Source organism: Mustela lutreola, chromosome 17, assembly GCF_030435805.1.
Source record: "Mustela lutreola isolate mMusLut2 chromosome 17, mMusLut2.pri, whole genome shotgun sequence".
NCBI lineage: Eukaryota > Metazoa > Chordata > Mammalia > Carnivora > Mustelidae > Mustela > Mustela lutreola.
The window spans coordinates 21164961-21180386 of record NC_081306.1 but is presented as its reverse complement, the minus strand read 5'-3'; the positions used below and the strand labels follow the sequence as shown (position 1 = coordinate 21180386).

At 48.1% G+C, this 15426-nt stretch overlaps 3 protein-coding genes across 5 annotated transcripts in view; 2 read left to right on the top strand and 1 right to left on the bottom strand.

The window, feature by feature from the left end:
* LOC131820038 (uncharacterized) overlaps positions 1 to 4577 on the top strand; it is a 32426-nt gene extending 27849 nt beyond the window's left edge. The window contains exon 6 of the mRNA XM_059155520.1: positions 2038 to 4577. The gene's annotated coding sequence lies outside the window, so the exon portion shown is untranslated. The remainder of the gene's footprint in view (positions 1 to 2037) is intronic.
* MEFV (MEFV innate immunity regulator, pyrin) overlaps positions 1 to 7950 on the bottom strand; it is a 32276-nt gene extending 24326 nt beyond the window's left edge. Inside the window, exon 1 of the mRNA XM_059154149.1 lies at positions 7823 to 7950. The gene's annotated coding sequence lies outside the window, so the exon portion shown is untranslated. The remainder of the gene's footprint in view (positions 1 to 7822) is intronic.
* On the top strand, positions 7509 to 14685 carry ZNF263 (zinc finger protein 263). Of its 3 annotated transcripts, XM_059154150.1 has the most exons (7): positions 7509 to 7591; positions 7874 to 8678; positions 9558 to 9738; positions 10186 to 10259; positions 10544 to 10670; positions 12102 to 12218; positions 12659 to 14685. In XM_059154150.1, exons 2-7 carry the CDS (start codon positions 8292 to 8294, stop codon positions 13825 to 13827), a joined length of 2055 nt encoding a protein of 684 aa, XP_059010133.1. In that variant the 5' UTR covers positions 7509 to 7591; positions 7874 to 8291; the 3' UTR covers positions 13828 to 14685. The 3 variants fall into 3 exon arrangements, with proteins under 3 accessions (XP_059010133.1, XP_059010135.1, XP_059010134.1); XM_059154152.1 differs by lacking the exons at positions 7509 to 7591; positions 9558 to 9738; positions 10186 to 10259 and having other exon boundaries at positions 7948 to 8678; XM_059154151.1 differs by lacking the exons at positions 7509 to 7591; positions 10186 to 10259; positions 10544 to 10670 and having other exon boundaries at positions 7948 to 8678.
* The last annotated feature ends 741 nt before the right edge of the window (positions 14686 to 15426 follow it).

Sequence of the window (15426 nt, the reverse complement as noted above, 5' to 3'; positions counted from 1 at the left end):
TCCTTGCAAATTCTGAAAGGTCACAACTGAAAATTTCTTAACATGGTCCGTGTGGGTTTTTTCTCCTTTCAAGAAGACAAACAGCGGTGGCATCTTTGGGAAGACTGTCAGAGATGGAGAAAGGGATGAAGCCTCTCCAAGACCCTTTTGCCTTCCGTTCTTACTACTAGTTTAATAGCTAGAGCTATTAAGAATTGCAGTATTGGGGCATCTGGGTGGCTCAGCGGGTTAAAGCCTCTGCCTTCAGCTCCGGTCATGATCCCAGGGTCCTGCGATCAAGCCCTGCATCAGGCTCTCTGCTCAGCAGGGAGCCTGCTTCCTCCTCTCTCTCTCTCTGCCTGCCTCTCTGCCTACTTGTGATCTCTGTCAAATAAATAAATAAAATCTTTTAAAAAAAGAATTGCAATATAAAGTCCATAAAATTGTTTTATTTTTAAAATCTCTAAACAAGGGAAGAGGAAGTAAAAAAAAAAAAAAAAATAGAGAGAGAGAAAAAAAACCTTAAGGAGGCAGAAGGGGAAGCAACCTGAACTCCTCTTCCTTGCTTCCCCTTTACACAAGCACCAAGAGTGCTTCCAAAGCAACAAAAATACTTGAGAGGTCCAAGAGTTAATATTTGTGTTCCACAAATAGAGCCCTTGTTTTCTAGGGCCTTGGGGATACTTCACAAGCTTTATTAAGTTGACAGGAAAACCTAAATGAATTTTTCAAGAAGAGTAGAATGAACCTCATTTTCTAATCAATGCAGGAAAAAACTCTTAGAGGAAAATTTTCTTCACAAATTGACCAACTCTTGGCTAAAAGGGGAAATAAAAACTGCAATGACAAGCTATTTTGAAATGATCAATGAGAATATTGTATATTAAAACTACGGTGAGTAACCAGAGCTGCACTTAGAGGAAAACTCATAGCCTTAAGTGCTTTTATCATTAAATAGAGATTAGAAATTAAATACACTGGGGCACTTGAGTGGCACAGTCGGTTAAGCATCTGACTCTTGGTTTCAGCTCAGGTCATGGTCTCAGGGTTGTGATCTCATGGTCATGAGATGGAGCCCCACATTGGGCTCAGCATGGAGTCTGTTTGAAACTGTCTCCTGCCCCTCCTGCTTGTGTGCTTGCTTTCTTTCAAATAAATAGATCTTTTAACAAAATTAAACACAGTGCTATTTATTGAAAGTTTAATTTGCATGGAAACTGCACTTAAATATATTTTACTTAATCTCTGTAGTACTTACGAGGTGGACACTGTTTTTTCCTCTTTTCAAAACGCTCCCAAGTATAGCGAGGCCTATCCACGCAATGGCCTAGATTCTTCATTTTCAAGAGTATTTCACACCTTTCTTGATTCACTGCTACAAACATTAATGTTTATTATGTATACAGAACTTGAGGGGTGAATAATTCATGTTCTCTACCCTGTAGAACTCCACAGTCAGTGTGTGTGATGTTGATGTACGTATGTTGAAAGGGCAGAAGACGACACAGGTCATAGTATGATTGTAACTAACCCAGTTAAGGCAGACTTTTAGTGCTAAAAATAAGGTCTAAACAGAGTACCATGGGAGCCCAGAAGAAAGTGATTTTGCATTGTGGTGGCAGCAAGAGTCGGCTGCAGTGCTTGTGACTACAGTTCAGGGCTTTGTTCCTATTTTGTTTTGTTTTTCCCCTTCAGAATAGTCTCTCTGATGTGGAACTGCTTGATCAAAGAGGAAAAACATTTTAAGATTCATTAAACACACCGTCAGACTGCTCTCCATGAAGTGTACTGCATTCACAGGGTCTCTCCTCTGTCGGGAGATGTTGGTGTCTATGAAGGTCTGAATTAAGGAAGCTTTTCCCACAGCAGGGGCCCTAGTGAGGCTCCTTTCCTGAATGAGTCCCTGATGCTCAGGGAGACCAATGTTGAGAGACTCTCCAGGATGAACTTCTCAGGGTTCCATCTGTACAGAGTGGTCTGATGCTCTATTAGTTCTGCTAAATCTTGTGATTTCCAGGTTAATTTTCTCATTTCTTTTTCATTTTTGTTTTTAAACAGAACCACAGCATTCTACACAAAGGTAACAGTGAATGGATCTGGAGTTCCCAGGTTTTTTGTGCTTTGAAGAAGCTTCTCTCTCTTAACCTACAGTGCAATATTGGATTCTGGAGTAGAATGGAGTGACTCATCACTTACACACAACACCCAGGGCTCATCACAAGTGCCCTCTTTAATGTCCCATTACCCATTTGTCCCTCCCCCACCTCCCTCCATCAACCCTCAAGTTTATTCTCTATCGTTAGGAATCACTTATGGCTTGTTTCCCTCTCCCCTTCTTTCCCTTTCCCATATGCTCATCTGTTTTCCTACTTGAATTGCACATATGGGTGAGATCATATGGTATTTGTCTTTCTCTGACTTACTTCATTTAGCACTGTAGCTCCATCTGTCATTGCAAATGGCAAGATTCCATTATTTTTGATGGCTGAGTAATATTCCTGTGTGTGGGCACGCGCGCACACGCACATGCGCCTATGTTTGTATCACATCTTTATCCGTTCATCAGTCGATGCACACTTGGGCTCACTCCATAGTTCAGTTATTGCTGATAATGCTGCTGTAAACATCAGGGGGCAGGTGCCTCTTCGAATTTGTGTTTTGGTACCTTTGGGTCAAATACTTACTAGTGCAGTTGCTGGACTAGGGTGGTTCCATTTTCAACTTTCTGAGGAGTCTCCAAACTCTTCTCCAGAGTGGCTGCACCTGTTTCCATTCCCACCAACAGTGCAGGAAGAGTTGCCCTTTGTCCACACCTTGTTTCTTGTGTTGTTGATTTGAGCCATTCTCACATGTGTGAGGTGCATCTCATTGTGGTTTTAATTTGTATTTCCCCGATGCTGAGTGATGTTGAGCATCTTTTCATGTATCTGTAAGCCATCTGATGTCTTTTTCGGAAAAGTGTCCATATTTTTCTGCCCATTTCTTAACTAGGTTATTTGTTTTCTGGGGGTTGAGCTTGGTAAGTCTTTATAGATTTTGGATACTAACCCTTTATCAGATATGTCATTTGCAGATATCTTTTCCAATTCTGTAGGCAGCTTTTTAGTTTTGCTGATTGTTTCCTTTACTGCACGGGAGATTTTTATCTTGATGAGGTTGTCCCAATAGTTCGTTTTTGAGTATGTTCCCTCGCCTCTGGCGACATGTCTAACAAGAAGTTGCTGCAGTTGAAGAGGTTTCTCCCTGTGTTCTCCTCTAGGATTTTGTTTTTAAGTATTTTATTTGTGTGTGAGAAGGAAAGCACACAAGCAGGGGGAGCGGCAGCCAGAAGGAGAAGCAGGCTCCCCACTGAGCAAAGAGCTTGATGCAGAACTTGAACCCAGGATGGTGGGATCATGACCTGAGCCGAAGGCAGATGCTTAATGGGCTGAGCCAACCAGGCATCCCTCCTCTAGGATTTTCATGGTTTCATGTCTCACATTTAGGTCTTTCATCCATTTTGAATTTTTGTGTATGCTACAAGACATCCATTCTCATTCTTCTGCCTGTTGCTGTCCAGTTTTCCCAACACAATTTGTGGAAGAGACTGTTTTTTCCATTGGACATTCTTTTCTGCTTTGTCAAAGATTAGTTGACCAAATAGCTGTGGGTACATTTCTGGGTCTCTCCTGATCTTAAAACCCGAGAGAATAAATGAAAATTGAAAATGTCTCCCTGTTCAAAGGGGAAACAAAGTGAGGGGGAGGAAAAGCTGTATTAAACCAGTAACAGGATGCTAGAAACCCCTAAGTAAATCTCAAAGCTTTGACTTTTTGTTTCTTTCTTATATCCAGTGAACATTCACCTTATCTTGAAGCCAAACCCTTGTTTCATTTGGAAATTCCGTCCTTTTCCCCACGGCTCTTCTCTGTGCTCCGCTGGGAAGCTCAGGTCACACTTTGGTACCGGATATCCTGGCCACAAGAAAGACAGGAAACATAAAGAGTTTGGGTCACCACTGACTATTCCTGGATTCAAGTTGATTTCCGGGGCAGATGGCCTCTTTATATCTATTTCCTCACTTAGGATGATTTCACCTAGTTCCTGTCAGGCAGTATCTCAGTGTTAAAATAAAACCAAAATGAGGGGAAGCCTTTTGTGCTCATTCAAGGCTACTGTCCTCCATCTATTCTGTGGACGAGGAGTGAATTAATTCTATGTTAAAAACCAATGCACTGGGGCACCTGGGTGGCTCAGCGGGTTAAAGCCTCTGCCTTCGGCCCAGGTCATGATCCCAGGACCCTGGGATCGAGCCTCGCATCGGGCTCTCTGCTCAGTGCAGAGCCTGCTTCTCTCTCTCTCTCTCTGCCTGCCTCTCTGCTACTTGTGTTCTCTGTCAAATAAATAAATAAAATCTTAAAAAAAAAAAAAACCAATGCACTAAATTAGTTTTTATATTATCTTTTGAATATTTTATTAAGGGAATTTTCTAAGTCAGGACTAAAATGCCAAAAGAAGAGAGAGTGTGTGAGAGGTGTAAAAGTGGTATTTTGGGAACTGTGAAACCGGATTATTTTCAGTTAAGAGATTTTCAAATAAAAATGGATATGTGAACTTGGTTGGTGGTAACCAGCAAATACTGTCTTTATATGTTTCTTTTTGCTGAACTCTAGAAGTGGATTATCTTGAAGTTAATGAAAACAACTATCCAAGAGTGTTTCCGGCAATCCAGAGACGGCTGGTAAAACTGTATCCGGCTCAGTCCCTGCTGTGCCCTAAACTGAGAGCAACTAGTTTGCAGTCTCTGTGTTCCTTCCTGCCCCTTCTCACCCCGGACAAAATTTACTGCTCTGCAACAAAGTGTGGGTTGGTAAATGGTGGTTTATGATTCAAGGAGGAAATATGGGGAAATGTTTAAATATGAGGAACAAACATGAGGAAAATGTTTAAATATTAACATTCCAAAACAGTATTAGCAAGTTAGATTGGTTAATGTTAATCTGAAGGAAAACTTAAATTTTAGAACATTTTACCAATATACAGGAAGTGGAGCAAAATGCCTTATTTTATTTTCACGGAGAAAGGCAACATATTTCAGATTAAAATAAAATGCATTTCAAATGAAATGCCATGTAAAGTCAGTATTTTGTTTATAATTGGATTTCAAAAGGTAAGAGTAAGATCAAAGAGAAATTTCATACATGTAGAGCCAAGCCCTGAGCCATAGATCACAGGGAATCTACAGTACGGTAAAGTGGGATGAAACGAAAGCGGGGAGGAGTGGCAGAGAGCAAAGGCTTAGGGGGTGGCAGGAGCCTGGAGGCAAGAGGCAGGGAAGCAATATTGCAGGCTGATGGGAGCTGCTTATCTGCCCCCTTGCCAAAGAGCACAGACCAGAAAGTCTTAACACTGTGTATTTCATCAAATACTGGTTTGAAGACCACAGGCAGACAACTGCACCCCTTGCGTGCAAGGAAATCTCTGAGAGTTGGGTAAGTCCTGAAAGCAGCTCCAGAGACAGAATCTAGTGACCATAGCAGCTAAGGCCAGGATTCACAGGGATTCTTTATCTAGACTGAAATTTGTTTTTCTCTGTTATAATAGTCAGGGAGCCACCAACAGCTAAGGACAAGAAAATATAAGAAAGCAGAATCAATAATGGTTGCCAGAGGGCATACTTCCCTGAACTTACTTTTCACCAAAGACCTAAAAGAGTGGTTTTCAATCTTTTTGGTGGTTTTGAGAACTTGACGAACTTGATCTGCTTCCTAGAAAATATACATCTACACGCAAGTCTGCATACAGTTATCAAAACTTACAAGATCTCCAAATCCAACTATTGTGACCCTCCAGAGCTACACAAGCCAGTACAGTAGCCACCCGGTGGCGCTTAGGAACAGGAACTACATTTTGCCATCACAGTAAGTTCTACTGGACAGGACTGTTCTAGAATTTCATGGGCTCTAGAGTAAGAACTCCTGCCCCAAATGAGCCCCTGTAGTTCTACTGGCCTGTAACCCTACTCCCAGTAATACTCCCACTATAGACAGTATAGACAGGCCTTAAAGAAACGGAGGAAGAATATTAACAGGAATTTGAATAACTCAGAAAGTCCATCTAGCTTCAAGTCCCCATTAATAAACTTAACTTAGGGGTGCCTAGGTATTTGTCTTCGGCTCAGGTCATGATCCCAGGGGCCCTGGGATTGAGCCCTATATCTGGCTCAGCCAAGAGCCTGCTTCTCCCTTACTCTCTGCTGCTGCTCCTGCTTGTGCTGTCAAATAAAATCTTAAAAAACAAAAACAAAAACCAAAACCACCTTAAACTTAAATAACAGATGATTCTTTCCCATCTCAAGATATGTGCAGTCTTGCAAACATTTCCATGTCCCACATCCTGCAATAAAAATCCAACTGGCTTTTCTGTGAGATGGGGTGAGACTTGAGGAATTTACGGGGCATTAGTAACAACTAGTATCACGCTGAGTTCATGCTAAGTGCCAGGTACCATTCTAAGCGTCCTACACATTAGCTCATTTAATCCTCACCCAATGTTACAAGGTGGGGATAGTCTTATCCTCTCTTCAGGTAAGAGAACTGAAGTTTAGGGATTAGCAAGATTAACTTGTTTGAGATAACGTCGTAAATGCCGGTGAAGTGGTTATAAGGTTAGAATCTGTAGTCTCCTGCAACATGTCGAAAACAGGAAAATGGCCCTAGAGGACTCTGAGGTCACATGTCTCAACAGGAGTTTATGAAATTGACCTATACCTGCCTGTGTGCTCTGCCGCTGCTGAGGCCACATTTCCCACAACAGCTGTGGACCTCTCTCCCTCAAGCGGCACAAGAAAAAAACCGAAATACTCAGGACTTTTTCCACTCAGTCCTGTAAAGCCGACCTCTCTGTCCTCACACCACCCTTTACTATTATGGCAGCCTTGAACTTTAGAGACGGATTAGCTGTGTGACCCTGAACAGGGGTTAAGTGACACTCGCTGCTGTCGCCCGTTACACGGGGATGATAATAGCATCTCTGTCCCAGTTTTGTGTGCCGTCAGCGCCCAGCTGCATTAGGCAGGCGCTCAATAAAAGGTTACTGGTTGCCACGATTCACTGCTACGACGCCTCTAATTTCCTGAGCCCACGATCTTGAATGTCGATGGAGGGAAGGCACATGCTGAGCCGACGCTTGAGGTTTCCTTCCGTTCGCCCCTCGCAGTGAAATACACAGCCTTCATCCCAAGACCGTCGTAGGACCTATCAGGGAGCTGGATGACGCTCCTGCCCTAGCAGGGGTGGACCGTAAGCGGCATGTCCCGGATCCCAGGCGCCCTCGGGGACCTCCAGCCTCCAAAAGCGAGGCCCTGACCGGATCAGGGACAGAAACCTGCGGGACGAACGACCACGGCGCGCAGCTCCTCACCGCGGGGTACCAGCTGGGGGCGCCGAGCGCGGGCGAGGCCACAGACTACGTCTCCCGGCAAGCCCCGCGGCGACCCTGACCCAGGCGCGTCCGCACGCTTCCCCCACCTCCCCCGGGCACCCACGGGTGACCGAGAGGACCCTGGCTTCCGTGCTTCTGAGGCCGTCGGGGCCAGGGGAGCCTCTCCTGCCGCCCCGAGTAACCAGAGCGGGTGAGGACTGCCCTTAAATCGGGACAGTGGTTCTCAAACTTGTGTCTCGGGGAAGAGCTTGTTAACAATTCAGATTGCCGCCCCTCATCCCACCCCACCCCACCCCCGCGACGCTAACGCACTGGATTTCGCGAGGCTCGGGGTTTTCGTTGCAGCAGGCTTTCCGGGGGGATCCTGATCCGATAGGCCAGCGGTCACGCCCTCCTCAGGCTTGTTTTCCCCTGAACTTACCTGCCCCGCATCTCGCCTCCAATTGGCCCGCCGAACGTCCCGCCCCTGCAGGCAAATCTTCCCTTCTGGTTGGTCGGCGGTGAGTCTGTGGCTAGAACTGACCCAACGGACGCTAGAATTCGCGGATCCTGGCCCGGAAGTTAGTCCTGAGGCTGCGCCGTTGGCCGTGGTCGCCTAGCGCGCCTTGGGACTTCCGGCGTGAAGTCGAGCGCCAGGTCTTGCGTGAGGCCGCCACGAGCGTAAAAGCGGGGCGTTCAGGTCCTAACCCGGGGGTAGAGGGGGGTCCTGCCGGTGACGCGACCGGCGTTGGCGCCGCGGCGCCTGTGCTGGACTGAAGCCGAGGCGCCGGAGCCGGCTGCGCCCGGGCTGGGACTGGGATCCTTGGCCAGGACTCGCAGCCTCGGGGTCCTGGGAGCTTTCCGGGCGGGCGCAATCGGTTTCGGGACCAAGGCGCTCCGGGGGCTTGACAATGGCATCGGGCCCGGGCTCCCAAGACCGGGAAGGGCTCCTGATAGTGAAACTGGAGGAGGACTGCGCCTGGAGCCAGGAGCCGCCCCCGCCGGATCCAGGGCCCAGCCCTGAGGCCTCCCACTTACGCTTCAGACGGTTCCGCTTCCAAGAGGCCGCTGGGCCCCGGGAAGCCCTCAGCCGGCTCCAGGAGCTTTGCCATGAGTGGCTGCGGCCTGAGATGCGTACCAAGGAGCAAATCCTGGAGCTGCTGGTACTGGAGCAGTTCCTGACCATCCTGCCCCAGGAGATCCAGAGCAGGGTGCAGGAGCTGCATCCGGAGAGTGGCGAGGAAGCGGTGACTCTTGTGGAGGACATGCAGAGAGAGCTTGGGAGGCTGCGACTACAGGTGAGAGAAAGAGTCGTCTTACCTGCGGTTGGTTTGGCCCCGAGGACTAGGACATTTCGGTGGCCCTGTTCTTTGTACCTTTACTTGGTCCCCCGAGTAGACTTTATATGGGCAAGAGGTCTTTTCACAATTTAGTCAGGGAGACTCGTTTTCCAGGTTTTCCCCAGAAGGACAGAGTGAGCCAGGAAGAATGCCCTATTTCCACACGGAGGCAGGGGTTCTGGTTTACTGTGACCCCCGGAGTTAATTCTTAATTTGCAGGGTTCAAATCCTCACTCTGTTCCTTAGTTTTGTGACTTTGAGCAAGTACTTAATCTCTTTGGGCTTCAGATTTAACACTGGTAAAGTGAGAATGATAAAAACATCCTTCTAGGGTTGCTTTGAGGGCTGCAGGGAGAGCATCCTGTAATTTTGATCACACGGCTAGCTAATAGTGCTTAATGTCTGGTGGCTGTTGTTTTGTTAGGTGCAGCAGTCTGGTCTCCTGTGCAGATCTAGGTCGGGTTACTAGTGAATTTAGGAAAACAGATTGGCCATGTGGTTCTGAGGGCACTTGCCCCCAGGGTCACCCAAGTTTAACTTATCTAGGAGTGAGGCATGGAAGCAAATAGAAAGAGTGGGAGGAGGCAAGAGGAGGTCATTTGAGTCAGAGAGCTGTGCAGGTAAGGTGTGCCCTGGGAGTGGACACCCTCCCCTCCTATTCTCTCCAGTAAACGGGCGATCAGGAAAACTTTTAGTGTAAGCCATCCTCTCTCTTGCTGGATACAAAAAGATTATTAACAGTGTTTCTCTGTTGAAGACTTGCCCTCAGAATTCTGTACTAAATTCCCTTCCTTTCGGGCCCTGTTGTGATGATGAGTGATGTGGGTTGGTTCCCAGGTCACAAACCATAGGCGGGGAACAGAAGTGCTTTTGGAGGAGACTTTGCCTCTGGAAACAGCACGAGAGTCACCGAGCTTCAAGCTGGAGCCAATGGAGACTGAGCGAAGCCCTGGCCCCAGGCTGCAGGAGCTGCTAGGCCCCAGCCCCAAAAGGGACCCCCAAGCTGTAAAGGAGAGGGGTGAGGAACAGTTTTCTGGGCAGGTGGGAGGGAGGAGGGGCTTCGGGGTTGCCCCCTGACACCAGCAGGTAGAGTGCGGTCACCCAGGTGCCCTCAGGGTTCCCAGATGTGGAGTGAAGGACCTAAAAGTGGTGGCTTGGGTTCTTCTGGGGATGGGAGGTGGGAGGGGGATCCTAAGTAAGCCCTTCAGTATGCACAGCACAGACGTTTAGAGCTTCAAATGATGGAGGGCTTGAGGGCTGCAGGCCAGCAGGGAACGTGACTGGTGTCCTTCCCCCGCACGTTGCCAATTTGGATATCGGTTTATGATGCCTCTGCTGCCTTCTTATGCTCATTGTACAGTCCTGAACAGAGACTGGGTGTCGGGGAGCGGATACCGTGTTGTAATAAGCCTTGGGTTCCCGAGAACTACAAATGCCATTCTCATCATGATTTCTGTCACTTCAGCATTGTCTGCTCCCTGGCTTTCTCTCTTTCCTGCTGAAGGAAACATGGAAGACAAGGAGCTGACTGGGCCCCAGGTGATGTGGAAGTCCCCGTCGTCTCCCCTCCCCAGCACCTCTCCCTGCAGTTGCTCTTGTGGGGATGGGGTCTTTCTGCCTCTCAGAGAAGATCCTTTCTCTCTCACCACGCACAGCCTCCCCGCCGCCTTTGTTTATTTCCTCCACACCTCACTTGTGGGCCTGGCACCCTTCTTCCCCATGAAATGTGTCCTTGACACCCTGGGTTTTGCCCTATAACTCATGACTCTGCTTGAATTGTTCTTGGTGCCTCAGGGGCTAAAGGAGATCTTGTGCTGTTTCAGTTGCCTGAGAGCTTAGAGGACGTGGCTATGTACATCTCCCAGGAGGAGTGGGGGCATCAGGATCCTAGTAAGAGGGCCCTCTCCAGGGACACGGTGCAGGAGAGTTATGAGAATGTGGACTCACTGGGTAAGGACTTCTTTTCCAGGGATGAAGACTGAGCCGCTTCTTACCAGGGGCCTGTCCCTTAGCCACTCACCTCCAGGACATAAGTTCGGAGTTTTGCCAGAAGATCTCCCTTTTTCTAAAGCCCTCTGGCTGAGGATCAGTCAGACTTCTGGCAGGTGGCACAGTTGGCAGACTTACGGTTCCCAGCTGCCAGAGCTGAAGGCAGAGTGTGTGAGCTTTCCTGCACTTCCAGGCAGAACAAATCAAATCCACTGACAGCCTGCCCACCCCCCACCTCACACATACTCTCGGTGCTTGATGCTTTGCAATTTTGAGATGCTTATTCTTCTGACCTCACTTATATTTTCTATGCTTCGTTAGTATTTCTAGGCCCTTCCCCAACTTTCAGGGGGGCGCTGACATCAATATTCCAGCTCAGCAGTTCTCCCAGCCCTTAAAAACTCAGGAACGGGGGATGCCTTTTGGAAATTTGAAATGATACATATGTGTAAAACAGAAAAAATACATTAGGATGCTTCTATATGTTGGACTGTTATGCAGAGATTAAAAATGAGGCTTGTAAAATATGACGGAAAACTGATAGTTGGATCTGGGTGAAGAGTGTACAGGTATTGTAAAATTCCTTCAACTTGGGATGTATGAAAATTCTCATAATAGATTGACATGTTAGAAAAGTCACACACACTTTGTTTTCATACATCAGGTGTTGGTAAGGAGAGGCACAGCTGTCAGCGAACTTGCTCTAATTCTGCCTCGGAGTGACCGCTGGGTTTGGTTTCCTTCATTGGGACCTTCTCCAGGTTTTCCATCATTGGGCCTGGCTTGGTGCCCGAACTTGAACATAGCTTTCAGTGAGTGCTGCACAGGAAGAGAAGTTCAGATCACAAGCTCTTAGAACAAAACTGTTTAAAGTTCATGTTTGCTGGGATTAGAGTGAGTTTTTAATTTTAGCATAGCACAGGAATGGTGCTTTTGGGTTTTAACCTCAGGGTCCACTCAGAGGCCTAGATATCTTTCTGGTTGTCCATCGTGTCATCTTTTCTCCTGGAGTTGTTAAGTGGAACTCCATTCTAGTTTATATTTATCTGTGAGAGTCGGGGCTCTTTAATAATAAACTAATTCCTCAAGAACTGATCACTCTAGTTATGTTTATTTGGTTGTTTTGATTATAAAAGTGTACTTTCTCATTGGAAAAGGCCCTGAGTACTACAAAAGTGTAAAAAGAAAAAAACCGTAGTCTCCCTCCTCCAATATCTTTCTCTGGAGGTAATCACTGAGAACAGTGAGTGCACGTTCCCGCCATTTGCTGTCGGATTTGTTGCACGTTCTGTGGATATGCCCCCTAAGTGCAGGGAACAAGATTGTCTTTGTTACTTCTGCCTTGTAGAGAAAAACGGTGACATAGAAATCTGTTTCTTCCATTGTAAACAGAGTCTCAGGTTCCTAATCAGGAGGCCCTGAGCACCCAAGTGGAACAAGGAGGAAAGCCGTGGGATCCCAGTGTTCAGACTTGCAAGGAGGGCCCGAGCCCCAGCAGCCCAGCTCCAGGTAAGGAATGGAGATCAGCAGCCTGGCCAGCTGGCCTCCTGCTGTTGGAAGGGAGACCTTTGAGGATTTGGGTGTCGGGCCAGCCCGTCACTGCTGTCGGGGAGATCCCAGGGCGCAGAATGCATGGAGGCATTCACCCCTGGGGCCCACCCTAGTCCCAGCTCTCTCCATCCCACCCATTTCCACAAGGCAGAAGCTGGAGCCTCAGTTGTAGAAGGAATTGGGGGCCTGTACCAGGGAATTCAGGACTGGTCTGAGTGAGTGCTGGTTCCTGAGTGATGGCCCCACCCCTTTTCCACTTGGAGTGCGCTGCCTGCCCGGGAAACTGAGGTAGAACCAACCCTTCCAGCCTTTGAGCTACAGGGAGTAGCAGATAGGTGGGACTTCCTTTTCTCTGGTGTGGAAATAACATAGGGGTTTGGTTTCTCTTGCTCTGCCAGGAGAAGAGAAGTTTGAGAACCAGGAAGAAAGCGCGCAGTCCGTTTTTCCTGAGAGCATCCACCCACAGGCACTGCTGCCTGGCCAGGCCAGAGGGGAGGTCCCCTGGAGTCCTGAGCAGGAAAGGCCTCGGGACAGGGCAGAAGGGCACTGGGAGCCTCCCCCAGAGGAAGGGATGGAGCCGTCCTTAGTGGGGCCTACAAGTTGCAGAGAACTGGGGCGACCAAAGGAATTGCAGCTGAAGAAGCTCCACTTGTGTCCCTTGTGTGGCAAAAATTTCTCTAACAACTCGAACCTAATTAGGCACCAGAGAATCCATGCAGCGGAGAGACTGTGTATGGGTGTGGGGTGTGGCGAGATCTTTGCTGGGAACCCACACTTCCTGTCACTACACAGAGCACACTTGGGAGAGGAGGCCCATAAGTGCCTGGAATGTGGAAAAAGCTTCAGTCAGAACACCCACCTGACTCGCCATCAGCGCACGCACACGGGGGAGAAACCGTACCAATGTAACGTGTGTGGAAAAAGCTTCTCTTGCAACTCCAACCTTCACAGGCACCAGAGGACACACACAGGCGAAAAGCCCTACAAGTGCCCCGAGTGTGGGGAGATCTTTGCTCATAGTTCCAACCTCCTTAGACACCAAAGGATTCACACAGGAGAGAGACCTTACAAGTGTGCCGAGTGTGGGAAAAGTTTCTCTCGCAGTTCACACCTTGTCATACATGAAAGAACTCACGAGAAGGAGAGGCTTTACCCCTTCTCTGAGTGTGGCGAAGCAGTGAATGACAGCACCGTCTTTCTTACAAATCCTGGAACCCACAAGGCAGAGAAAAAACTCTTCGAATGTTTGACTTGTGGGAAAAGCTTCCGGCAGGGCATGCACCTCACCAGGCATCAGAGAACGCACACGGGGGAGAAACCATATAAGTGTAACCTTTGTGGGGAAAACTTCTCTCACAGATCAAACTTAATCAGGCACCAGAGAATTCACACCGGAGAAAAACCCTATACCTGTCACGAGTGTGGGGACAGTTTTTCTCACAGCTCCAATCGGATTCGTCACCTGAGAACCCACACGGGAGAGAGACCCTACAAATGTTCGGAATGTGGAGAGAGCTTTTCTCGGAGTTCCCGCCTTATGAGTCACCAGAGAACTCACACGGGATAGAAGCAATGGGATTTCTCTTCGGCCCACTCAGAGGGTCCTGTTAGGAGCTGGTGTCCTTTGCCCAGGCCCCCCAAATCTGTTTTTAAAGTAATTACCGTAAAGAGGAACGAGGTAGGCGTCAATGTGAGGGAGGTGTGGAGGCAGCAAAAGATTAGTGTAGAACTAAAATGGAATTCTGTCCAAACTGTTGAGGGTGGTGAGTTTTTGAGGTGACCTGCTCAGGGCAGAGTTCTCTATGAGGTCTCTTGTCCTGGGGTGTGCCTACTCCCTTGGTATCTTAGCTGTGATTCGGGTGCCTTACTGTATCCATTGTCTGTCCTGACAACTTTGGGAATCTGTGTGACTGCCCGTTACCGCTTCCCCACTTGGAATGTTTGTCAGGAGTAGCTGGGCTCCTGAGGCATGGGACCAAAGAAGTGCGAAGGATTCTGGGAAACCAGCTTATTGGCCACAGAAGACTGGCTGGTGACTTGCAGCTTCCCCAGAAGCCCCAGCTGGGAAGCCAGGGGCAGTCCGGGGCAGCCACCACAGTGCCTCTCGGAGAGGAGGGCTCCAAGCTTATAAACATCACCTCAGACCAGAAGGAACCAGAGGCCTGAGGGACACGGAAGAGGGAGTTTGCAATTCAGCCCAGGCATTGGCACAAGAAACCGGATTCTGACTTCGTCACCGTTGAGGAGATTAAGACTCACCCCACTTTTGCACAAGAAAGAAACAGAGCTCTGGGGTCTTCGGAGGGTTCTGTGAAAGCGGGGTTCCCTGAGAGGCTTTGCAAATGTGCATCCTGGGGAGATTAGGGATCATGCTTTCCCTGTTGAAGTCTGTTTGGGTGGTAATAAATATCTTCAGGAAACGTGAGCATGTGCGGCTCCTCACTGAGGACCTTTGTCCTGGCATCCAGTATTGCTTTGTCCCATGTCTGCTGTGGCCGGAGGACCTATCTTCTCTGTGGTTGGTCAAGGGTTTGGATGAGGAGGGCTGAGGGAGGGTGTGCTCCTGGCTGGCTCCAGGCTGGGCGTGCTTCCAGACTGGGAACAAAAGGTCAAGCCCAGTGGCTGCTTAAGGTCATGTTGTCATAAGGGTCTCCTAGTAGGCTTCTTTGCTTTCAGTGGGGGACAGCAGTAAAAATGTCTTTGATTCTTTGTTGAGAATGTTTACTTTCTAGTGACAAAGCTGAAGGAAAATCTGGCTCTTCAAAGACAGGACATAACTGAATTATTGCCTGTTAATAGAGGGAAGACACAGGTGAGGCCAACATTTTTAGGGGAAAGCTTTGTATTTTAGAATGGGGAATTGGGAATAGGAATTCCAGGAATGTTTATGAGAAAAAGGTAGAATACCAGGAAGTATTCTAAGAGTGGGAAATTCTGATGCCAGGAAAACCTCTCAGGATTTGGCCCTGTAACTCTTCTCTGGGAAGAAAAGGTGGAGCGTGACCTGGCAACTGACTGTCAGATACAGTAATTTTTTTTTAAGGTTTTGTTTATTTATTTGACAGAGATTACAAGTAGCCAGAGAGGCAGGCAGAGAGAGAGGAAGGGGAGCAGGCTCCCTGCTGTGAGGGAGCCCAATGTAGGGCTCGATCCCAGGACCCTGGGA